The sequence below is a fragment of the Podarcis liolepis genome (assembly GCF_965112155.1).
Source record: "Podarcis liolepis genome assembly, chromosome: 2".
Classification (NCBI taxonomy): domain Eukaryota; kingdom Metazoa; phylum Chordata; class Lepidosauria; order Squamata; family Lacertidae; genus Podarcis; species Podarcis liolepis.
Window position 1 is genome coordinate 19,767,025 of NC_139555.1, and position 26,209 is coordinate 19,793,233.

The following is a 26,209-nucleotide window of genomic DNA, read 5'->3' on the forward strand; positions in this document are numbered from 1 at the left end:
TAGATATAGATATAGATATAGATATAGATATAGATAGATATAGATATACAGTTTTACCTCGGGTTACAGACGCTTCAGGTGACAGACTCCGTTAACCCAGAAATAGCACCTTCAGGTTAAGAACTTTACCTCAAGATGAGAACAGAAATTGTGCTCCGGTGGCACGGCAGCAGCAGGAGGCCCCATTAGCTAAAGTGGTACCTCAGGTTTAGAACAGTTTTAGGTTAAGAACAGACCTTCAGAACAAATTGGTTCTTAACCTGAGGTAGCACTGTACAGTGGTACCTTGGTTCTCAAACGCCTTGGTACTCAAACAACTTGGAACCCAAACACTGCAAACCTGGAAGTAAGTGTTCCAGTTTGCGAACTTTTTTCGGAAGCCGAATGTGCTCTGTTTTGAGTGCCACACTTCCGTTCCGATTGTTACGCTTCCATTTTGAGTGTTTTGTTTCTTATTTGAGTGCCACACTTCCATTTTGAGTGTTATGCTGTCTGTTTTTGCTATTTATTTTGTGTTTTTGTGACTGTGTGGAACCCAGTTCAGCTACTGGTTGAATGACTGATTGTGTGACTGCAGTACATTGTTTATTGCTTTCATTTTATGGATCAGTGGTCTCGTTAAATAGTAAAATTCATGTTAAATTGCTGTTTTGGGGGATGTTTTTAAAAGTCTGGAATGGATTAATCCATTTTGCATTACTTTCAATGGGAAAGTGTGCCTTGGTTTCGGAATGCTTCGGTTTTGGAACGACTTCCAGAACGGATTAAATTTGAGAACCAAGGTACCACTGGATATATTGGCTGGGGTGAAGTGAGTGGGGACCCAGGACAGGGCCTTCTCGGTGGCAGCCCCTAAGCTATGGATCTCCCTCCCCACAGAGGCGCATCTATCATCTTCATTCTCCACCTTCCAATGAATGCTGAAGATGCATCTCTTTCCCCTTTGCTTTTGACACTTGAGATGTATGTTTTTAGGACCCACCTTGCTTTGGTGATTTTAAGTTATTTAAAACAGTTTTCAGTATTATGTTTTAAAGTTGTAACCCACCCTGGAAGTTCAGGGTGAAGGGCAGGTAATAAATAAGTACAGTGGTACCTCAGGTTAAGAACTTAATTCATTCCAGAGGTCTGTCCTTAACCTGAAACTGTCCTTAACCTGAAGCACCACTTTAGCTAATGGGGCCTCCCGCTGCTGCTGCGCCACTGGAGCACGATTTCTGTTCTCATCCTGAAGCAAAGTTCTTAACGCGAGGTACTATTTCTGGGTTAGCGGAGTCTGTAACCTGAAGTGTATGTAACCTGAGGTACCACTGTAAGTAAGTGCAAAGTGGGTCCTCTGAGAAGGGCACTCTATAATTGGGGGTGCAATAACAAAAAAGGTCATCTCAAAGGAGCTCAGAGAAAAATCTCAGGGTCTAGGAAGGTACATGTGGTAAGAAGTGATCCTTGGTATACCATGTTCTCACACGATAAAGAACTTTGGGTTTTTTGTCATAATGTTTTGGTTTTCCTAGGTAAAGGTAAAGGTACCCCTGACCGTGAGGTCCAGTCGCTGATGACTCTGGGGTTGCACGCTCATCTCGCTCTATAGGCTGAGGGAGCCGGCGTTTGTCCGCAGACAGCTTCCTGGTCATGTGGCCAGCATGACTAAGCTGCTTCTGGCAAACCAGAGCAGCATACGGAAACGCCGTTTACCTTCCCGCAGGAGCGGTACCTATTTATCTCCTTGCACTTTGACGTGCTTTTGAACTGCTAGGTGGGCAGGAGCAGGGACTGAGCAATGGGAGCTCACCCCGTCACGGGGATTCGAACCGCCGACCTTCTGAGCGGCAAGTCCTAGGCTCTGTGGTTTAACCCACAGTGCCACCGCATCCCATTTTCAGTTTTCCTACAGTTTAACAATTTTAACAATTTCATAGAATTTAACAAATTCAGTTTTGGTTTCGGTTTCCATACAGTTAGGTGGCCAAAGCAGTTTCAGCACCTAAATTCTAAATGAAATGGATTTAGGAAAATCAGTTGCATTCCAAAGTGCCTTGAATTGGCCAGCAGACATTTCCTTAGGAAAGAGCCATTAGCCATAAACCAAAAGTTGTTCCAATATATGTGGTTTTTTTTCCAGGAGCAGCTATACTCCATTAAGGTAGCTAGGATCACCCCTCTGTCAACAAGGCATTTGCCAACTTCCTGCTAATAAACCAAGAGTGGAACATGCAAAGATGTCATCCAGCCTTGTCCAAGCTTCTTGTCCCCATCCTCAGGCCTTCAGTACCGATAGTCAATCAACAAACAGGATCAGGCAGGACTTTAGACCAGGGCCAGTCCACCTATGAGGCAAGGGGAGTCAACCGTAGGCACAGCAGATTGGATGTCGATATTTGTTCCCTCCTTGTTCCTGATGTAGATCTTCACTCAACCCTTCTTCCCTGACAGGGTAATGGGGGCCTCAGGTGCCAGATTGTCTTGGGCCAGCCCTGTTCTGGACTAGGGATGTGGGAGAAATTCAACTTACGGTAGTTTTCATCTCAAGGCAAACTTGCCTAATTTGCCTTTTCTGAAATGCAATGCAAACTGAAGAGTGGCCATCCTTCAGAATTAATTAATTAATTAATTAAATTCATTAATTCAATTTATTTTAATTAATTCTCCAAGCAAGCAATGAATGCACAGAGGCATATATTGGGGGTAAAATCTGCACACAGGTGCATGTATTGGTGAAAATAATATACCAAAAAAAAAATCATTAGATGCAACCCTATTCCCTGTATAGGGAAGCTTTTTAAGGTTTAAGGTTTTACTTTGTTTTTATATATGCTGGGAGCCACCCAGAGTGGCTGGGGCAACCCAGTTAGATGGCAGGGGTACAAATAAATTATGATTATAATTATGATTATGATCCATTTTCAACAGAGCTCAGCAACAGAAGTGCACGGTTGTACTGAGGCAGCACCGGGTGTTGAAATTATGCCCCCCCTAAGAATTTTGCACCCAGGGCAACTGCCCCTGTGCGCACCCCCCCCCCCAAAAAAAAGCTACGTCAGCCCCAGAACCACTTCTACTTCACTTTCATTTTGGGGCAGGTCACACTTCAACACATCCTTGTATATACCCGTAAAGTATTCCTGGGGAGTTTTTTTGCACCTCTTAGTTACTGAACTAAAGCAGATTCATCTACAAATTGTCACTGTATAGCAGATAAGAACTCCTCACTCCCAGTGCCGTAGCGTGGGGGGTGCAGGGGGGCCGGCCGCACCGGGCGCAACATCTGGGGGGCACTCGCACTCACAGCTCTCTGCCCCCTGCTAAAATCCACGGGTTAGGGGGCGCAAATTACTTGCCTTGCCCTGGGTGCTGACAACCCACGCTACGCCACTGCTGACTCCCATGGGAAAACCACCATTGATACAAGATGTAAGCAAGGAGCAAAGCATGCCTTGCAATCATCTGGCAATTTGACTGAGACTAAGTGATTTACCGGGGAGGACCTGGTTGGTGGCAGCGGGCTAGTGGTGTATGGGTCAATAGTCTATGAGATGACCAGGGGCTCTGTACGAATGCCACACATTGTACTTTCACACCTGGTTCACTGCACGCTATATTTTAGACTCGTGATCTGGCGAAACAACTCCCCCGTTGGACTGTTGAAGGAGGGTGGGAATGGGGAGCGGCAGATCTGCAAGCAGCTATTACAGCCACATTTATAGAGTAACAAGTCACCGCCTAGTGAAAATTTCTACCCACACTCATCATCAGATTCAATGAAGAAACACCAAAATAATGAAAACAAGCTTTGTTTGAAGCAGGTTTTATATGAGGCAATTAACAGAATGCTAATGCCGAGCAAATGGTTGCATTTAATTACAAAGTAATTAGCAAAACTACTGTCATTCAGCTCATCTTCCAAATCCGCTACGTTATTTGCCCCCGTGGCTACTTATTAGTGAAAGCTTCCAATTTCCTTTTCTACCCTAAAGTGGAAGTTTCTGACATTTGGAACAAAATTGCAGCTACGTATTCCTCAAACTTGGAGGAAATATGAAAGGATGTCTCTGAGGACACAAGCTGTTTTAATTAGAAACTACCCCTATTTGTACTGCCCAACTGATACACGAGACAAAACCCTTCAAAATGTGCACTTCTCCACAATAATGAAGGACCAAATGATGTGCACAAAAACACATTGTACTGGAGGAAATGGCATTCAAAGAGAAGTGTAGATCAGTCAAAACTGCATTCAAATATGTGTGCATTAGGAGAAGTTTGCAATGAGACGACAAATCTTCATGGGGATTTTTAAACAAAAATATGCACATTGCTGCGGAAGTGCGGAGAAACGGAACTTAAGATCAGAAAAAAGAGAAACTGAGGGGAACAAATAAATAGAAGTAGTGGAAAAGAAGGAAGGGGGAGGGCAGCAAGGTGAAAAAATGGACAGGGCTTCTGCACCATTACTAGTTGTGCAGAAGAAGAGGTGATTTCAGTGGGTCTGCTTGCCATTTAAGTTTGTGATAGGAATTTTGAAGTCTTAGATATATGGTAATGTTCATAAGTGTACCAACCAAGCACATACATAGATCAGCACAGGAAGGCCAACCTGGAACCATTTTGATTCCTAAACTGACCAAATCTTTTCTCTGCAAGGTCAAAATGGAAAAGCCTCCCCATTGTGTTTTCCTTCACAAATCCTGTCTTAAGGGTATGTCTGTGTTTGAATAGGGTGTGAGCCTGTGACATGGCCCAGGAACTAAGTATTTATCATTACAAAAGACTGGCCAGGCTCCCCAGGAAATCCAATCAAGTAACCTGCCAGACAGGAGATAAACAAGGGCAGGAGGAAAAAAATATATATTAAAATTTCTGTTTTAGACTGCCTTTTCTGTGATGTAGGTGTGATGTATCTGAGGGGTCTTAGGTTACACCCCTTCTGTGATGTATGTATGATGTTTCTGGGGGTGGGCTTGATCTACAGGGTGGAAATTTTAAAAGTCTTTATAAGGCCTTGCATGCCATTTTTCTGGGTCCATCCTCTCTCCTGCAGGTGAGGGGAACACCCTGTTGCAACAGATCAATAAGGCCAAGCCTACAGGCTGCTGTTTTGCTCCAAATAATCCTGGTTGGTGTCTTTGTTTTTGTCCAAGGGAGCCCTCGGGTTTTTCCGTTAACAAGCTACACCTTCTGAAATCCCCGCTTCTATGCAACTAGTAAGGGTACAGGGGTCCTGCCTTCTTTTGCATCTGGTCTTGCTAGAGAGGCAGTAAAATCATTAAGATCTCCATCTTCTCTGGGAGGACATTTTATTAAACTGGGTAGGATTCAGTTCCAAATCAGGCATCAGATCACATTATACATTATAATTGGTAAAGAATGAGCAGAGATGGGAGAAGGATGCAGGCTAGTTCCATGCATAAAATCAGAACTGTAGATTTGGAAAAGACCCTGAGGATCATCTAGTCCAAACAGCTGTCTCATATGGGGATCAAATTTTCGATCATATTGGCATTATCAGCACCACACACTCTAACCAACCGAGCAATCCAGGAATGCTCAGTTCAAAGGAACTTTGCTCCCAAGTCAATGGGCAAAGCATTGCAGTTGAAGGAAACTATGCCAGGGCACAGGAAGTCCTTGGCATAGCTGTCAACTTTCAGATTTGAAAATAAGGGAACAGCAGCCTCAAAAATAAGGGATCAGCAGCCTCACCTGTCCCGGGGACAGTCTACGGGATATCTAACAATCCGGGATAGCAGCGGGAAGCAGCGGGAAACGGCGCTGGAATAAGGGAATTTCCCGCAAAAAAAGGGAAGGTTGACAGCTATGGTCCTTGGCCATTGAGGTTGTTGACTTAAAAACAGATGCACAGATGCTGACTTAAACCACTTCATGTGGCTGCATTTGAAGAACAAGAATAGCAACAGAATTCTTAGGAATGTCTAAGGAACCTACCGCTTTCTAAACTAGAAATCACGATTCCATGTTTCAGAGAGAGACGGAGGCCTGGGAGATTGCACAATTGTATGCCTGTGCTTTTTCATCAAAATGAAGCGCTTATCGTCGTGACCAAGAAAGCTCAGCTAAGTAGCTAGGACCGCAGATTAGTCTCCAAAAACACCCAAGCCTTGGATGTTCTACTGGCATAGACAGTACTAGGTGAATCTTGTCTCATTTAACGTTGACGGTTCCTTTTCCCACACACAGAAGGATGATCTGGGAAGAAATATTGGGAAATGTTATCACAACACTGCATTGCAAAATGAGGTTTCTGCCCCGAACGAAATAGTTAAAAATGAAAAGAAGGCTTGCCGTCATTTAGAAAGGAGCTGACTCTTTTACACCGGGTGAACTATATTCCTGTTACAATGAGGGAGGCAGTGTGGATTCAGCCAGTGCTCAAAGAATTGTTCTTCAGATCTCTGTTCCAGTTGCTGGAGGTAAAGCAGGTATTCCTATTAAAGGAAAGTATTTTTTAAAGCCACTCAGAGATGGGCCACTGAGTCTGTTGGTTGGATGTACTGAACCACCTTAGAGTGACTGTTGCTTTACCCATAGTATATGCTAACAGCAAACTCAGTGACCCAGTTTGCACGTAATGCTAAGCCAAACTATGGTTTAGCACGAATGAGTTAACATGCAGGTTCCCGGAGAGATCACAGCTGCTCTGCTCTTCCTTTTGCCCTGCTGCTACTATGTACAGTGGTACCTCGGGTTAAGAACTTAATTTGTTCTGGAGGTCCGTTCTTAACCTGAAACTGTTCTTAACCTAAAGCACCGCTTTAGCTAATGGGGCCTCCTGCTGCCGCCGTGCCGCTACCAAGCGATTTCTGTTCCCAGAGCAAAGTTCTTAACCCGAGGTACTATTTCTGGGTTAGCGGAGTCTGTAACCTGAAGCGTCTGTAACCTAAAGCGTCTGTAACCTGAGGTACCACTGTACTAAGCCATGGCTTAGTGCTATGTCTGAACTCAGGCTTGTGGTTTATCTCACTTCAGGCAAACAACAAGCTGTAGGTTTGTTCTATGACTTATCCCTCACCGTTCATGTGTAGTGAGACAAACGCTAAGCCAAACCATAGCTTAGCTCACAATAGAGCAGCAGAACTGGAGGAAGAGCAAAACGGCCCCAATCTTCTCTCCAGGAACCTACACATTTGCACATTTCTGCTACTACCCTTCTGAGAAACACCCCACCCCACCCTCCCACTATATAAACTGTAAGGGTCTGGTGACTTCTGTTTCAGTGTATCTGAAGAAGTGTTCATGCACACGAAAGCTTATACCCAGAACAAACTTAGTTGGTCTCTAAGGTGCTACTGGACAATTATTTAATTTATTTTGACTGCGTCAGACCAACACGGCTACCTACCTGAATCTGTTTTATTAAACTCAATTTTATTAAAGGTTTTCAACGTATAATACAATAAAAACCAAACTAAGCTGCTATCTAAAGAGAACAAAATAATAATAAAGGGAAAAAGAGAGTAAAGACAAAGAAGAAAGAAGAAAAACACTCACCCACAAACAAAAATGTATATTCGGTCAACCTTCTATCTTAATCTTCCGTTCACAAACAGTGATCCACATCTTCCCAGCTCCCACATGGGACAGCTCCCATCTTTCTTAGCATCACATCCTGAAAAAACCACTCTATTCTGTCTCTCTTCTATCAATTTTCTCTCTGTATGTATCTCCATATCATATCATATCATATCATATCATATCATATCATTCGTATCATAGTTATAAGTAGTATGATTTAAAATTTATTAATTTTAAAAAACTATCAATAATTAAATAATAAGAAATAAACAAAGAAGAAAGCATCTAGACCTAATCAGGTTTGTTTGTTTTTAAGTATCAGTAAATAAATACAGCACATTTTAAAACACTGAGCAGAGACACCTAGACGTCCATTAAGGCAGAGGTCCCCTGCATGATTGCGCCTCCATGTCTGCTTTGCATTTAAGACAATGTTCTCTTGTACAAGTTGCTTGGTTTGCGCGCAAATCAGAGACAACGTGAAAAAAGAACATGGTGGTGTAATGCGGCCTCGCTTCACAACAGTTTGTAGCCAATGGTATAAGACCAAAGTCCCTCCTGTGCGTGAATGGTAGTTGAAGGTCTGTAAAGATGAATTAGGGACGCAGGTGGCGCTGTGGGTTAAACCACAGAGCCTAGGACTTGCCGATCAGAAGGTCAGCGGTTCGAATCCCCACGACGGGGTGAGCTCCCGTTGTTCAGTCCCTGCTCCTGCCAACCTAGCAGTTCGAAAGCACGTCAAAGTACAAGTAGATAAATAGGTACCGCTCCAGTGGGAAGGTAAACGGCATTTCCGTGCGCTGCTCTGGTTCGCAAGAAGTGGCTTAGTCATGCTGGCCACATGACCTGGAAGCTGTACACCGGCTCCCTCAGCCAATAAAGTGAGATGAGCGCCGCAACCTCAGAGTCGGTCACGACTGGACCTAATGGGCAGGGGTCCCTTTACCTTTACCGATGAATAAATGACAGGCATATGGAATATATGAGACTAAAATGGAAGGCCACTTGGGGGGGGGATCCTGGTCTCTTTTATTAATTTCCTAAAAATGATCAGTAATGTAAATATAGAATTACAGGCTTAATATTATAGTGGGTCATTGTTGTTTTTTAAAAAAGAGGATTTGTCGTGCATACTCTTCTATCCTTCACTTTGTACATTAATGCACAGAATAATTAAAGCATTGCTTGATTGATGCCCCCTTCCTGCAGATGAAATACAGCTTTCTTAACTAAAAACTGAGCCATTTTGTTAGAATGGAGAAGCAGGTGTGTACAGTTATTGATTCTCAGACCTGGGGAGCAGTGGCGAGGAGTCTCACAGATAGAACACAGAGGTACATTCAATCATGCCATCATAGAAATGATCCGCTTGAGTTTATTTTGGGGGGGAAATGTTCAAACGCTTAACAATAGAAGCTTTGTGCTGATTTTAATGGTTTGCTTAGAATCTGTCGCATTTAAAGATAAGCCAGCAAAAACAAACAACCCAAAAGCATCTGTTTTACTTAAGTGAAATATTAAAATCACCCTCATTGGTTCATCAGGGAATCCAGCTTTTCTTGGTCTGTCTTCGCGACGGGTTCTCAAAAGCTGCTTGGCTTGTTTTTCTGGTAGTATTGGCGAGGCATCTTTTTAAAAAAGCGAAATGGACAAGAATAGTTAAGTTTTCAGGTACAGGCTAAAGTGTTTGGAAGGCTTATATTATAGATGTGTGCGTGTATCTCTCTCTCTCTCTCTCTCTCTCTCTCTCTCTCTCACACACACACACACACACACACACACACACACATATATATATATATATATATATATATATATATTACAATACACAAAGTGTTCTTTCATTACAGTGCCTTCTCAGGAGGATATTACATTCCAGGAGGCATGAGTGGAATCTGAAACCATTTTTAATAATAAACTAGGGCTTGTTTATAAGTTGGATAGGTTAAAGTAAACAAAACCTACATAGAACCACATCTCTTCACAAAATTAGGAAAGTATAACGGCACCGTCTACTTGTGATCAGATTTACTCTTTTTCCATTGGGTACAATCCACTGGGGTGTGCATCTGTGTGCGTGTGCGTGTGTGCATGCAAGCCCCATTGAAATGAATGGAAGGCGTGCTCTGAACAGCCCTCATTCATTTGAACACAGTATGTGCAGGAGAACATCCTGGTTAATATTGCACTTCATCGTCTAAAGGGCTGCTATGCAAGATAAAGGCATTTATTTTATTGATTGATTGATTGCTCTGAGAGCCTTATCTAGGCAAAGAAACAGCATGGATCACTGAGCAAGAGCTGCAGTAAAATACTGGCAATTTAAAAAAAACAGGTTTACAACTTTAAAGGACCCTGTGCAACGTTTTGTCGAAGTTAAGTGCGCTGAATTCAAAGGCAATCACTCCCAGGTAAGGATGCATAGGACTGTAGCAGCACAGTGAGATCTTAAGCATATTTACCCAGAACAAGTACATAAACCCTAGTAGGAAGTGTGTTTAAGAGAACAGCAGCTAGCAGTTTGTTTACTGATCTCTGACTCTAATATCCACAGGATGGATCTCTTTCAGACTGCAATCCTAAAAACACTTGCTGGGAAAATAAGCTCCGTTGAATTCAGCGGGGCTTACTGCTAAGTAAACATGCGCAGGAATAGGGCTGATATTGATCTCTATAGATTATCTTCCACACTAGCCCGGTTGTCAAGCTGTCAAAATTAAAAGGCTGCAGTGTAACACCACAGTAGGAAGCACAGCCAGAATCGTGGAGAAAATTTCAGTAGCAAAATACAACAAGCCAGTTTGCTGTCTAGAGCTCCCGACAGAATAGTACATATTCCCTTCCACCCCCATTGCTAATAATACCTACCTACAAAAATGGTTAGAAGGGTCAAAACAATAACAAAAGCTGTCTTCATTTTGATTCTGCTGCTTCTTAGTCTGCTCCTCGAAAATGAATTACCCCGACGGAGGTATTAGCCTACTTGAGGCAGCTACGTCAGTCACAGATGTTTGTTTATTCTTTGACTACTATGACTTAAGAGTATGAGTTTGAGGACATCTGGTCCTGGGTTTTGAATATGGCTATTGTGAGCTTTTGACATTCTTGGGGGGGCTAATCTATTCCTTGGGAAAAGAAACAGGCAGGCCTTCTTTGCAGCGTTTCAACACTTTTTAAAAAAACAAAACAAGACATGGAGAGGAGCACCAAAAAGGCAGAAGTAAACAAGGAGGAGGGTGTCCGAAAGGTGCTGTGCGCCAAGATGTATTGCCTGAAGTGTTTGTGTGTGATTATAGAGAAGGAAGCTAGCTCAGGCAAACACACTGTCTACACCAGAATCATTATGATCAATTGTTTCCAAAGAAGAAGAGTTAGACCATGGGTAGGCAAACTTAAGGCCCGGAGGCTAGATCCAGCCCAATTGCCTTCTAAATCTGGCCCGCGGATGGTCCAGGAATCAACATGTTTTTACATGAGTGGAATGTGTCCTTTTATTTAAAATGCATCTCTGGGTTATTTGTGGGGCCTGCCTGGTGTTTTTACATGAGTAGAATGTGTCCTTTTATTTAAAATGTATCTTTGGGTTATTTGTGGGGCCTGCCTGGTGTTTTTACATGAGTAGAATGTGTCCTTTTATTTAAAATGCATCTCTGGGTTATTTGTGGGGTATAGGAATTTGTTCATTATTTTTTTCAAGGTCTGAGGGACAATGGACCGGCCCCCTGCTGAAAAAGTTTGCTGACATCTGAGTTAGACTCTGAAACAGGCCAGACGGCCCTAAGTTGTGGAATTCCCTTGCTACAAAGATGTATCTTGTACCTTCACTTTGGCACCTGAAACCTGTGTTTTCAGGACTCATCCTATTCCCATGGCTGCAGTTTGTTTTAACTGTTTTTAGTACTGAATTTTAATAATAACAATAACAATAGCAACAACAACTATTATTATTATTATTATTATTATTATTATTATTTATTTATTTATTTATTTATACCCTGCCCATCTGGGTAAGTTAAACTGTTGTAACCTGTCATAGGACCTGTTGGTGTAGGGGTGGTTATAAAATTAACAACCAGGGCTCGCTACTGGAAATTCCTACACCGTGCCGAATTCTCCTTTCTCCCCGTTATATTCAGTTCAACTTACTCTTTGCCCTAATGTCATTAAAGTGTGGCACTTTCCTCACCCAACAGGCACGGAGGGCAGGGGAGGGTGTGTATGAAAAACAAACATTGCGCCAATTAGCAATGGACCATATTGAAATAAAAATTCATTTTTGTCATCATCTTCTGGAGTTGATGCGGGAAGATGGCTGTGATGGTTTTCGATCCAGAGCCTATATCATCCAGGAAATCTTATTGTGGGCCTTGAAGGGCTGGCAGAGGGGAGACAGGGTGGGGAAACTGCATTCTATTGACTCGCTTCTGGTGGTGTTTCAAGACAACACCATCCTACTGAACTTACCAAGATCCACTTTTGTTCCATGTGCAGTCTAGGGCTGCCAGCTTCTGAACTTGGAATCTGTAGCTGCAACAGCAATTTGATTTGAAAAATGAACTGGCAATTGCATTTGGCTCTATGCCGTTTAAAGTATTACCCATTCACTTCTGCATTATCAAACCTCTATTAAAGGCTCAGGAAGAAGCTGGGCTGTGATTCTATTTACTTAGCCAGTTGGAAATACAACTTATACCATGCAGTTGGGCAAATGGGTTTAGGCATCAGCCTTTGAATGCAGCTTCTCAAGCTCAGCACACAAACAGCACATCTCAGACAAGTATTCCATTTCTTCCTCATCTTCTTTCAATTTAGCTCCCTCTAGCGGGATTGCAATCTGCCAATCCACTTTCTCTGTAATAAATCCCTCTGTGTTATATCTGAGGCTAGCTCCGCTCAGTAAACCCACTTGAATTTACATGCATGACTAATTGAATCTGTTAATTTCAGTGGGACTACTTTGGGTAGGTCTTCATTGGGTACAACACTTTAAGACTTTAATCCTGCAACAAATGGATTGTGGTTGTGATATAATTAGGGAGGGAAAACCCCTCCTGATAGCACTGTTGATATTGGTCTTTTAGCTTCACTTTATGTTTGAATTACAAGGTGGGGAGCACCAGACCCTTCAAGTGTCCCTATTTTCCAAGGACAGTCCCAGATTACAGAAGCCATCCCGGTTTCTGATTTGAACAAGGAATGTCCCACTTTTCTTTAGGATGACCCTATTTTCATCGGAGAAATGTTGGAGGATATGGAGTTATGTGTGACACCTGAGCCAAGGAGATAAGTAACTACAATCAGTGGCGTAGCGTGGGTTGTCAGCGCCCGGGGCAAGGCAAGTAATTTGCGCCCCCTAACCCGTGGATTTGCGCCCCCTAACCTGTGGATTTGTGCCCCCTAACCCTAACCCCAGATGTTGCGCCCGGTGCGGCCGGTCCCCCCTGCAGCCCCCACGCTACGCCACTGACTACAATCTTTAGAAGACATCTGACGGCAGCCCTGGATAGGGGAGTTTTTTTAACGCTTAATGTTTTATTATGTTTTTATATATTTTGGAAGCCATCCAAAGTGGCTGGGGCAACCCAGTCAGATCGGTGGGGTATAAATACTACTGCTACTACTACAAGCAACAACAACAACAACAGACGAGGAAACCGCACTTTCACTGGAGAAATGTTGAAGGGTATGTATTATTTTATTTTCTTCCCCATTCTTTACCAAGACCCCAGGGTGGGTTACAGCAATTTTAAAACACTGTATAAAGCAGTTTTAAGCAAATTACAGACAAGAGAATAAGTTAAATCCTATATACAGTATGTGTCCATTGTCAAAGTTCAGGGTGAAAAGGAGACAACCTCTTCAGTGTACAAGGAAAATGCATGATGGTGTCTATCTATTGGGAAAGCCAGATGGGCAGGATATAAACAAGAAAAATTATTACTATCATTATTATTACGTTGTTGTTTGTTGTTGTTGTTGTTGTTGTTTTGGAACAGGGTGTCCCTATTTTCATCGGAGACACGTTGGAGGGTATAGAACACCCGTGTCTTTTGGGAAAGGCTGACGTTTTCAAAAAGCAAATTATAGTCAAGAGAAAGTACAGTCCAAAGCACAGGCGGGAGGGGAGTCAGTGACGCAGAGCGGGGCGGCAGGTGATCAGCTCCCTTCCTCCTTCCCTTCGCCCGTCCCTTTCATCAGCATCGCTTGTTCGACCTCTCCCCCCTCGTCACGTGGGCCGGCGGCCGGGCGGCCGTTTCCTAGCAACCCCGCATCAGCAGCTTCCTGGCCCGCCGTTCCTCCTCCTCCTCCTCCTGACCCCGCCCCTCTCCCGCTCAGAGAGCTCTTCCGCTTCCGGCGCTCATCCCTTGCCTGGCTGCCTCTCCAGAGGGTCCCGTCGAGCTGTCGGTGAGAGACCGGGGGGGTCGGGGGGGCTGAGGGGACTGGGGGGGGGGGACCACCAGCAGCAGCAGCATCAGAACTGCCAGGGCTGTTCGCTGCTGCTTCTGCCTGGAAATGTCATGGGGCGGTGAATTTGTAGGAGGGACAGGTGGCCGCCCCAGGTTTATGAAGGGATTTCGCAGCCTCACAGTGTGTTGGGGGGGGGGCGGCGGTTCGTTACTATTATATACTATATACAGTGGTACCTCAGGTTACAGACGCTTCAGGTTACAGACGCTTCAGGTTACAGACTCCGCTAACCCAGAAATCGTGTTTCAGGTTAAGAACTTTGCTTCAGGATGAGAACAGAAATCGTGTGTTGCCGGTGCGGCAGTAGCAAGAGGCCCCATTAGCTAAAGTGGTCTTCAGGTTAAGAATAGTTTCAGGTTAAGAACAGACCTCCGGAACAAATTAAGTACTTAACCTAAGGTACCAGTGTATATGAAAAGGAAAAGCCAAGCAATAGGCCTAGGAAATGAAAGCCGAGTGAGGTGCGCTTTTGTACATGAAGGTTGGCAGGTTGGTATCTGAAGAAGTGTGCATGCATACAAAAGCTTAAACCAAGACAAGCTTAGTTGGTTTACAGTGGTACCTCGGGTTACATACGCTTCAGGTTACAGACTCTGCCAACCCAGAAATAGTACCTTGGGTTAAGAACTTTTCTTCAGGATGAGAACAGAAATCGCTCAGCGGCGGCAGCGGGAGGCCCCATTAGCTAAAGTGGTACCTCAGGTTAAGAACAGTTTTAGGTTAAGAACGACCTCCGGAACTAATTAAGTACGTAACCAGAGGTACCACTGTATAAGGTGCTACTGGACAATTTTTTATTTTTTTATTTTTATTTTGACTGCGTCAAACCAACACGGCTACCTATCTGAACCTAGGTTATGTAACGTTTCATTTCCGGTTATTATAAACGTCAGAAGCCGCCCAGAGTGGCTGGGGCAACCCAGTGAGATGGGTGGGGGTACAAAGAATAAAATTATTATCATCATTATTAAGGGTAGAAGAAGGTACCACAACTGAGTGAGCAGCCACTGCTTTTGTGGAATCGTAGAATTGCAGAGATGAGCCCAAGGGTTGTCTAGTCAGCCCCCTGCAATGCAGGAATATGAAGCATCTGCTGCCCGCCCCCTCAACCCTCAGGCTAACTCAGGTTGTTGTTTTTAATTTCAGATGACTTAATCCGGAGCTACTGCACCCTTCTGCTGTCCTGCCCTCATGGACTAAAGTTGGCCCAAAAGGCACAAGCCTAGCATTAAAAGGGGCGGGGAACCACCTGTGTTGCACCCTGGGTGTGGGTGGGTGTTAAGGGGTAAATTGATTGTTCTTGTTCTTGTATGCGTGTAGAGCAAGAAGCAAGGTAGTCATAGCCATAACAAGGAGAGAAACGAGGTGCTGTTGTTTATAGCATGGAAGGTGAAAGTGCTTGACTCTGTTTTTGGAGTTGGCATTTGCTTCTGTGCATCGGCTTAGTGTTGGGTTTCTGCTATAACAAAGGACAGGTGAGCTATAGCAAGAAAGCAGTCACTGTTGTCATGATGGTGTGATGTTGTAAGGGTACATTGATAGGAGAAAAACAAGTTGTGGTGAACTATTTAATAGCACGAGAAATATATGTAGCATTGGAATTGCGTAAAACTAAGTCTTCTGCTTTGTCAGGTATTTTAAGACAAGTGGATATTTGATTTCAAGACACAGATGTTTAAGCCTTTCTTTAGGGGAGCCACAAATAAAAGGAAAAAGTGAGGCTTTGTCCAGTAAGGTCTAATGAGGAAGGAACAGGCAATGTGGTTAATGATGGCAGATTAGGGAAAACTTCTGAAATGAACATGAGCAAATCTATGTTGGGACCTACATGATCAAAACATGCTCCCTTGTGTCAGGTTTAATTTGACACCTAGAGATTGATACTAAATCAATTAAGGATGGAAGGGGCTGAAAGGAACAGCTCCATATTCTCTCCAAGACCGTTTCAAGAATGGAGTCTGGCCTTCTGGACTCTGTGCTCGGTGATGGTTCCCGTACTGATCACCTTGTGGTGCAGCTTTCGGCGATCTCGGAGGCAGGAACTGATGCAGGACATTTTCCGTAAGAGCAAGCACAATTGGCAGGACACAGATCTCTTCAGCCAGCCCACCTATTGCTGCATCTGCTCTCTGCACATCCTTCAGGGAGCTTTCTGCAACTGCTGTGGGCTGTGTGTCGATGAAGAGTGCCTGAAGAAGGCTGACCGGCGTTTCCTCTGCAAGGAAATAATAATGAGGGGTGAAAGCGGCTTCAGGACCTCTATGGTACACCAGTGGATCCGTGGCAACGTCCCTCTGTGCAGCTACTGTGTCGTGTGCAAACAGCAATGCGGTACCCAGCCCAAGCTGTGTGATTACAGGTAATGCTGGGAGTACAATTTATTTATTATTACATTTGTAGCCCAGGTACTCATAAAGTGGCGTATGCTCTTCTCCCCCTTCTGAATTTATCCTTGCAACAGCCCTGTGAGGTAGGTTAGGATGAGAGATGGTGATGGCCCAAAGGTGAGCTTCATTGCTGAGTGGGGATTTTAACCCTGGTCTCCCAATCCTAGTCAAACACTTACCGTATTTTTCGCCCTATAGGATGCACTTTTTCCCCTCCAAAAATGAAGGGGAAATGTGTGTGCGTCCTATGGGGCGAATGCAGGCTTTCCCTGAAGCCTGAAGAGCAAGAGGGGTCGGTGCGCACCGACCCCTCTCGCTCTCCAGGCTTCAGGAAGCTATCCACAAGCCTTGCAAGCCCGGCGGGAGGTCCCGCCGGCTCGCAAAGCTTGCGGGCAGCAGCCTGCAGCCCGCAAGCTCGGGGGATAGCGGGGAGGCGGAGCGCCGTCACCCCGCTATTCCCCGACCTGATCTGGAGGCTGGCGGGGGGGGGGAGAAGCAAGCTTACTTCTCCCCCCCCCCCGCCAGCCCCACAAGCTCGGGGGATCGTGGGGAGGCGGAGCACCACCACCCCGCTATTCTCCGACCTGAACTGAAGGCTGGCGGGGGGGGGAGAGAAGCAAGCTTACTTCTCCCCCCCCCCGCCAGCCCCACAAGCTCGGGGGACGGCGGGGCAAGCTGCTGCCCCACGGAGGCTAGAGAGGCTGTCCCTGAAGGCAGAAGAGGGAGACGGAGCGCTCCATCTCCCTCTTCTAGCTTGGGGATGGCTGCGCAAACCTGGGGGGGAAATAAAATTTTTTTCCTTGATTTCCCCCCCAAAAAGCTAGGTGCGTCCTATGGGCCAGTGCGTCCTATAGGGCGAAAAATACGGTAACTACTACACCACAAAAGGGTCACAGTTATGAGACACGGTGGTGGCAGAATGCTTCCCTGTGGAGGTGAGTCATCAGAAATGTGCTCTGCATTTTCTCATTGTGTTCACAGGCTACCTCTAACTTTCCATGAACAAGGTGATGAGTACTCTTATCTGTGATCTCTGTACCCTGCTGAATGAAGCTATGATTTACCGTATTTCCAAAGACTACAAAGAAAGTAGGCCAAGTAGAGAGGTGTTCTTAGTGAACGCTTTTCAACTTTACAGCTTCCGTCTCCTGGAGAGCAGTACAACCTGTTCTTACTGGCTTAGGCATTTAATTTAATACTAAAAGTACACAAGAGTCCATTTTAGTAGGTTAAAGAGATAGAAATATATATATTAAAACAGGAAGGGAAGGTATTCATTCTCTTTATTCCACAAGCTGGCCTAATGAAAGCTTGAAAGGCCCCACACCCCTGGTTGCTTGTGATGAGCAAATACTTTCTTATAGGTGTACATTGGTTGGCTAGTAACGCTTTTTATGGTCTTTTAGCTTAGTCAGCCAAGCCAGCCTAGTGGGATAAGGATTACGGATAAATCAAACCAAAATAATTACTTAGTAGAATTCTAGAGTCATCTATGCGTTGTATGTAAGTACAGCAAGTGTGTTTACAAAGCATCATCTTATCTCTTCGTTTGGATGGTGCAGCCTATTGTCAGAGATTATGGGAGTTGTAGTCCATCACAACCTGAAAGAACCAAGTATTCCCCATCTTTGCTATAGGGAATGTGACAGGCACATGACAGCTTTTTCCTCTGGCTTTTCTTGACAACCCTCCTCTTGGAAACTTACCTGAAGCCAAAAGTGGGTGGGAAAGCCTCTCATGTTTTCTCACATTTAGTGATGAGTTGAGTGAGAACCGATGTGCCCAAGGGCAGTGTAACTGAAAGTATGATTCTTCTGATGCAACTGAAACACATCTTTGGATTAGATTGCTGCGTGAAAAATACCAAAGGCAGAAATCCTGGGATGTAAACCACCCCAACTAGTGTGGAAGCCCAGTCCCTAATCCCAATTGCAAGGGAACAAGCTGGTGATTAATATTCATCAATGGTGAGCAAATGGTTGTCTGCACATGCTCAAAGGCTCTGTTTTATTTATTCAGTGATGTTGCGTAACTGAGCCTTGGCCTTGGAAATAGGCCCCTAGGCAAAACTGTAGCTGAAATTTTAAAGCATTAAGAGCTTTGTAACGAGTCATACATTAATTGGACATTAATACATGCAAGTTCTTGTGCAATAATTTGGCACCTGTGTGCTAAAATCAGAGTGAAGGTTTATGAGTGGAACATGAGGTTCTTATCCACTGTGTCTTGCTCTATAGAGTATACAACTGCTGTTCTAGTTTAGAATTGGATTAGCACACAGAGTCCTATATATAGTGTCCAGGGCTTTTTCAATCTGCTCTCTGAATAGTAAGAGTGAGAATCCCACCTCTTGTCCAGTTATCATAGGCCAGGCATGTCCAAAGTCCATTTCGGGGGCCTAATCTGGCCCACTGGTCAGTTTAATCCGGCTCCTGTGGCAGTTTATTTCCTGGGGTAAAATTCTAAAAAAAAATCAATCCTAAAAGAAGCTCAACAACTCCAACCCTAAAAAAGGTCAACAACTTTGGGGTAAAATCATAAAAAAGCTCAAGAACTTCAATCCTAAAAAAAAGGTCAACTTTGGTCGGCCCTTCACTTCATCAAATCTGGCCCTCTTTGAAAAAAGTTTGGAAACCACTGTCATTGGCCATAATATGCATCACTCTCAAAGTTATTTCCTAGGATCTTGGTCTTGCTTGAGTAGTGCACTTTCAGAATCTGGAATATATAGAACCTAGGGCAGTGTTTTGCAAACATCCTGAACGCATCTCCTCTTTCTGAAGTTTAGCTTTTCTTCCCACCTAACCCTAACCCAGCATGAACATCTCTGTAGCAGTTGAGTGGGTCAGAATCCTCGCACACAGACAAATGTGTGTGCATTTCCCTGCTCAGCATGAAGTTTTCTTAACTGTGGCAAAGAGATGTTTAAAAGATTGTTGTAGCAAAAGTGCTTCACAATTCTCATTTCTTCATTTCCCCCCAGTTTCTTGCCTGCCTCCAGTCCAGGGTGGATTTGATTTAAATCAAATTGATTTAAATCATGATTTAAATCACTAGTCAGTAAGACATGTGATTTAAATCATTATTTTTACAGAAAAACTCATTCTTGCTGGTATAATCTTAATATTTACAACCAGATGAAGATTTCTTTTTTGGAATAATAAATTTTCAGAGTAGTTTTTACACTTATATCAAAAATTACTGATTTGGTTATACTGTTAGAAATACATAGACAGATAATGATGAAATTATTGTGAGGTTTAATAAGTTAACTGTTTATATTTGGACAACTTTTCTGCTGTACTTTATTGGAAGGAGAAAAAGAATCATTTGTAACGATTTAAACAATTTATTTAACTAAAAGAATAACATTATAGCATATGTATCCATGTTTGTTAACTGATGTGGTTAAACAATTTCTTTTTTAAAAAAACAGACTGAGTTTTAGTACACATGAAAAACTTAAAACAAATCCTTATTTCCTGATGAATAGCCTTTGGACTATAATGTAACTTAAATAGAAAACTATCTTTAGAAATATTTTTCCTCCAAAAGCATTTTATTTTAAAAATCTGATTTAAATTTTAAAAAATCAGATTTTTATTTATTTATTTATTTAAAAAAATCATTGATTTTTATCCACCCTGCTCCAGTCTCACTCACACACACACCCTCCGAATCAAGCCCAGGTCTTGATTGCATAACAGATGCATATGTTTTAATCCCTGCCTTCTGGCACAGTTGAGTTCAACAATCAGGAAGCGGAGAGAAATGCAAGCTTTTTTCCTGGCCAGGGAAGTGTAAGTGCCAGAGAGAGGTGGGATGAGAGAGGCAGGTAGTTTGCCATCTGGCAGGGGCTAATTGTTCCAGGCAAATGAAATGGCTGAAACAATAGTACGTTAAAATGCAGTGCATTTAATTGCCTTTTTTACTCGAGCATCTCAGTGCCATCGACATAATGCGCTTGGGTTCTTTAGTCACTTTTTCCTTTCTGTTTGTTCAGAAAGTATTTTGGGTCACCGTTCCAACTAAGGACTCTCAAGGTGACATCACAACTCCCCTGCGACGGTGAGGGCTATAAAATTCTTTTCTTTTGAGCTGAAGCATACATCTCTTTCTAAATTCTGGCAGCAGATGGTAAGGCCCATAAAGGTGCCCTGTTCACCTGGTGGGTCTTATATTGCTGATCTGGCGCTTGGAGGGAACAACATAGTTGATTCTAGGAATTGTTTCTTTTGGAGTTTTGAGTGCTTTTTTCACCTTGTGGTTTTTAAGTTACCGGGCCAAACTGCCTCTCAAGCTTTTAGCCAAGCTTGAGTTAAATGTCCTCTTAATAGCTTAGTCTGTTTAGTGTGCATTAAGGACCTCATTCACTCCTATCCTCAATGAATCCCTACTATGTAGTATTTTACAATGTTTAATATTAATAAGTTTGTACCAGAGTACGTTGTGTACCTTTTCCAGGAAGAACATCCAAGGCATTAATATGTCCCCCCCCTCCCTTCACAGGGGAGGATTTTTATGGCTAGTCTCTTTCATCCTTTTTGTAGATGTGCCTTTATTAACATGGGAACAGGCAGCATTGCTTCCTGGTCATAGTGGACATCTGCACTGAAATTATTATTTGTTGGTCCTGGCAGTTCTTTAGGAGATTATAGCCATCCATCTCTATACAAAACGTGGCTTGGCAGCACCGCTGACAGACCCAGGATCGTGTGCATTTTCCAGGTGGATCAGGGAGTGAAAGACTTTGGTCAAGTGGAAGTGCTGATCACACCTGTTGTGATGTAGGGTGGTATGCTAGTAGACCTATTCAAATTCATGACCGTGGCTAAGTTAGGACCATTAATTTCAGAGGGTGGAATTCCAGCATTGCACTATTACAGGTTTTCCATCAGTGCAAGACTCTACCCCAATGCACTGTTCTGGGGGTTTTCCTGAACCCCCGTGTCCCCCAAGCTGATTTGGGGGGCAGGGAACAGTGTTAGAAACTGAGATACGAAAGCTAGGAGTTAAATGACACCTTAAACCTAGGTTATGGGCGCAACAATGGAAGGTCCAGGCACGCTTTTTTAATAACAGGAATACACAGCTGAAAATGAATGAACTGCGGCTAAAATATTCTACGTGGCCTTAGTCCTTCCCCTGTCTACGTGGCCTTAGTCCTTCCCCTGTCTACCCCCCTCATATTCTTAAGACGGCCTCTTCTCCAGTCTTCCAGTAGCTGGAAGTGGGGAGGCAGAAAAAGATCCTCCTTTCCTTTCACTCTGCAGTTTTAATCCAAAATCTTAGGTGCAGTACTGCGCCCAGAGCTCAGAAACGGGTCACACTAATGAAATCCCCAGTTGCAAAATGCACCCAGAACAATGGGAGTTTCAAGCACGGGCACAGAATTGTGGGGAAAGCCTCTCAGCACTCATGAGAGTCCTATTACCGGCTCATGCTAGCACAGCTGTTTAGTTGAATCTGGCCCTGTAGGTTTACTCTGAGTAAAACTTATTGGGATACCACTCACCATGGGTATCTTTTTATGGTAGCTATACCAATACTGTGGTACCTCGGGTTACATACACTTCAGGTTACATATGCTTCAGGTTACAGACTCCGCTAACCCAGAAATAGTACCTTGGGTTAAGAATTTTTCTTCAGGATGAGAACAGAAATCATGCTCCGGTGTCGTGGCGGCAGCAGGAGGCCCCATTAGCTAAAGTGGTGCTTCAGGTTAAGAACAGTTTCAGGTTAAGAACGGACCTCCGGAACGAATTAAGTACGTAACCAGCGGTATCACTGTACGCATTTTGTTATTCCAGTTTAAAGGCACAGAGTTGGTATGTAGATTTTTTTTAATAGCTTGACTATTGCTAGAGATTACTATGTAAGCCTTTCTGTTTATACAGCTTACATGCTTGTTGGTTTTTTGATGTTCATTTTTATAGTGTTCATTACATAGTAATAAAAATCATTTTTTAAAAAAATCCAGTAAAAATAGAATAAAATTGAATATGCACTGAACTTTCCCTACTTTCCCCTGAACCCCGAGACAAACTCAGAAACGTAGATCTTGTAGTGCTTCCACCCAGTGCTCAGGATTTGACTTGGGCTTGTCTTTAGTGAGAGAGTGTTTTGTAACTGGTGGAAAATGCTGTGAGTGCTTTTATATATGTCCTTGCTGGCTGAATCTGGCATGCATCCTTAAAGTGGGGGGGCCTCAGAGAGAATAATGTGGAGGTGGGGGAAACGGGTCTCTGGTATATTGGGGCTTTTTGCCCTTTAGACTTGATTGTTTACTGCATTTATATACAACTTTTTTGACTCATAGGTGGCTAATGGTTTAAAATAGAAAATAGGGGCTGCAAAAAATAATAAAACAGGCAAATTGTCTGAGTGTTGTAGCAAATACTATGCAAGTGGAGCTCCACTCACATGATAGGGAATCCCCTACACTCCCCATAAGCGCCCAAAATGTTCCCCAACCCTCTGGAGCAGATTTTGAGGGAGGGGATTGCTGGTGAGAGGAGCAGGGAGTTCTGTTGCTCAATTGGAAATCTGCAAGTGCTAGTGGAACAGCAGCATGGGATAAAACCCAGAACATTAAAAAGTTGGTCATACAAACTCCCCCGTCTGGTCTTCTCATTTTCTGTTATAAACAACAACTTGAATTTAGAGACTGTATAGACGTATGGATTCTGACTGGTGTGCAATTGGAATTTATAAATTTTGGGAATGCAAAGCTAAAGTAAATTATCAAATCATCAATTCTAGCATACGGGGGGGAGCAACAAAATAATATAATTTGGCATCTGAACAATTGTAGTTATAATTTGGTATCATAATTTGGTATTGACAATGAGGCTTTTATTGGATTATTGTAACTGAAAACTATCTATCCATATATCTATATCTGTCTATCTATGAGAGAGAGGGTGAGACTGTATAGACATATGGAGGACATTTTTCTGAAAGAGTTGTGGAAGATCGGTACGTCTTGCATACGTCTTGGTTTGCATACGTTTTGGATTACAAACACGTCAAACCCAGAAGTGCATATCCCAGTTTGCAACTTTTTTTGGATTACAACCTATTTTGGGGGGGATTACCAACAAAAAAAAATTGGGGGTCTCATTGGTGAAAATGCGCCTTGGGTATAACCTGTTTTGGTTTACAAACAGACCTCCAGAACGGATTATGATTGTAAACCAAGGTACCACTATACTTGTTTCATCCTTCAAAATCCATGTAACAACTCGTGAGTTGAGAGAAATAAGGAGGCAGCAGAGATTTTCTTATTTGATGATTGCACCATTCAAACAGTGGCCCTACCCACTTTTCTTCTTGAGCCTGTTAAAAATGTCTTTCTCAGCAGCTGCCTGGCGACACAAAAACAAAAAACAGTTGCTTGAGTTCAGTCAACCTCATTATTTTCTTTTCAGGTGTGTGTGGTGTCAGCAAACCGTACACGATGAATGTATGCAGAGCGCTTTGAAGAACGGGACGTGTGAGCTAGGAGAATTTCGCAACTTAATTATTCCTCCATATTACTTATTCAACGTCAGTCAGATGCGAAAAGACAAAAGAGTGGACTATGGCAAGGTAATCCCTGCTCTAGAGCTACATCAGAGATGGGGAACCTATAGCCCTTCATAGGATGGAGGAGAACATCGTGCAAGTGGGAATTAAAAAAGAAAAACCAGGAAACCATGGTTTCCCCTTTACACCCCAACCAGGGAGTGTTGTTTGTTCCTCTCTGTCTGCTGCTGACTTGCTGGCCATGGTTTGATAGAGGGCAACAAATTACAAACACTGCTTTGTACATAATATAATATTTTGCTAGTACAGTGGTAAGGGGCAGCAAAGCAGGAGCGGTTGGTATGCTCTTTATTCCAGATAAACCATGCTAACCCAATGTTCGTGGCTCCATTCCATCTGAAGGATTAGGTAATAATCTCACGGAGTTCTTCCATGCTGTAGGAGCTGTTGATCCTTTGAAGATGTCACTGGCATAAAGTTTGCATTAAATTTGCATAAAATACAGACACACAAATTAGCTTATGTGATTTAGCCCTTAAAAATTGTTTGGAAGTGAAAAAAGTAGCGTTTTGTCTAAACTGCAAAGCTGTTTATTTTGCTGTAGCTTTTTTCTGAAATATTATTCTAAAGGGTTCAGTCTCTCTTTCATAGTTTCAGTTAGTTACCCAACAATGAAATAAGAAGGGAAAGAACCGAGTGCTTTTTATCTGCTTCATCACACAGATCGGCATGCAAATACTTACTTGTTTCTTTCTGTTCTGCAGCTAGCTGCCTCCTGTGGGAAAAACTGGACTCCCCTAATCATTCTGGCTAATACTCGGAGTGGAAACAATATGGGGGAAACATTGCTTGGGCAATTTAAGATGTTACTAAACCCAATTCAGGTAATTGTATTCATTCATTGAAATGGTTTTATTGTTGAATCAATCTTATTGCTGGGGGGGGGGGGAATGATATATTTTAAACACATTATGTTAAAGACCCTCAGGGTACAATCCCAAACATGCTTTCTAGGGAGTAAGCCCCACTGAACACAGTAAGATTTAGAAAAACATGCACAGGACAGCATAGTGTAGTGGTTAGAGTGTCACACTAGAACCGAGGAAACATCTTGGGCTGGTTACTGTCTCAGCCTAAATCTACCCCATGACAAGTTTAAAAGGAAGGGAAAATGCCCTACTACTTAGCTGCTTGAAGGAACAGCAAGACAAGACCATAGTTATAATAATTATAGCCTGCTTGTTTGCTCAGGAAAGCCCTGTTGTCATGTTTTAGAACTAAGCTTAAAGTGTGTTTTGATAAGCCTGATCTTCCTGAAGTAGTACTGCAGCCTTGCAAATCAATTCACAAAAGTTTTAGCCTACAGCTTTTTTAGCAACGAATTTTGCTGTATATGTGTGGCTTTAAAAACAACAACTGGAAGTTCTACTTAAAGAAAATGGAAACTCGGGTTTGGGTCATAGGAAGAAAATGTTTAGAGTTTAATCTTTAAAAAATCTTGATGCAACTTGAAATGGGCATGGGAAATTACGGGTGTGCGTATGTATCATTGCATATGAGCCTTTCATTACAGATTCCTTTTCACAAATTGTAAATGACCAAACACAAGACATAGAATCCTTCTTACCCGACTTCCCCAGAAAAAAAAAACCCTGGCACTTGTTTACAAAAAACAGCAACCATGCACTGCTGTGCAGGTGAACATTTACATCTCCCCTCTCTTCTGCCAGCTTAAGCCAGAGTTCTCTAGAAGGAATTTTTTGTTGGCTGGGCTTGACCTTAGAATGTGTGAAGAAAGAGGATCTCTGAAAAGATTCCTTTCCCCCTTCTTACTTTTAGTACATCAAGTAGCCACAAACGATTCTGCATAACCCTCACACAAACACACTTTCTAAGCTGTTTTGTCTTAAGGCTTTTGCTGCAAAAACTGCAGGTGCCTTAAAACCATTCCTTGGGTTCTTAGGCTTCTGCTTCAAGACAAGGAAAAGGTAAACAGGATGGGGCTTGTGCGGGAAGGTAGACACTTTCTATCCAAAGATGGACAAAATTCACAGGATGTACATATTCACAGAGCATACACCATCTTCTGACCTGAGTCTTAATTAGGCTTGCCATATTTCAAAAAGTAAAAACCAGGACACCCTTTTTTTAGGAAGAGCCCAAAATTACTGAGCTTTTTTTAATGGAAATGCAACAAAAAACCACCCAGATTGTCCAGTTTACTTGCTGAATATCCAGGATAAACTGCTGCCTTCCGGAAATCCCCGCCCAGGACGTCGCTTCCACCTTTGAAATCC

At 43.1% G+C, this 26,209-nt stretch overlaps 2 protein-coding genes across 2 annotated transcripts in view; one reads left to right on the top strand and one right to left on the bottom strand.

The window, feature by feature from the left end:
- Window positions 1-4,042: 4,042 nt before the first annotated feature.
- LOC310700644 (uncharacterized protein C17orf67) lies at window positions 4,043-10,538 on the bottom strand. Its single transcript, XM_083490623.1, has 4 exons — window positions 10,399-10,538; window positions 9,058-9,158; window positions 6,323-6,443; window positions 4,043-6,204 (listed from the first exon to the last, which is right to left on the bottom strand). Exons 1-3 carry the CDS (start codon window positions 10,445-10,447, stop codon window positions 6,327-6,329), a joined length of 267 nt encoding a protein of 88 aa, XP_083346749.1. The 5' UTR covers window positions 10,448-10,538; the 3' UTR covers window positions 4,043-6,204; window positions 6,323-6,326.
- A 3,292-nt stretch (window positions 10,539-13,830) lies between these two features.
- DGKE (diacylglycerol kinase epsilon) overlaps window positions 13,831-26,209 on the top strand; it is a 29,641-nt gene continuing 17,262 nt past the window's right edge. The window contains exons 1-4 of the mRNA XM_083490107.1: window positions 13,831-13,935; window positions 15,145-16,357; window positions 23,816-23,975; window positions 24,677-24,796. Coding sequence (XP_083346233.1) covers window positions 15,897-16,357; window positions 23,816-23,975; window positions 24,677-24,796 — 741 coding nt within the window. The 5' untranslated portion in view covers window positions 13,831-13,935; window positions 15,145-15,896. The remainder of the gene's footprint in view (window positions 13,936-15,144; window positions 16,358-23,815; window positions 23,976-24,676; window positions 24,797-26,209) is intronic.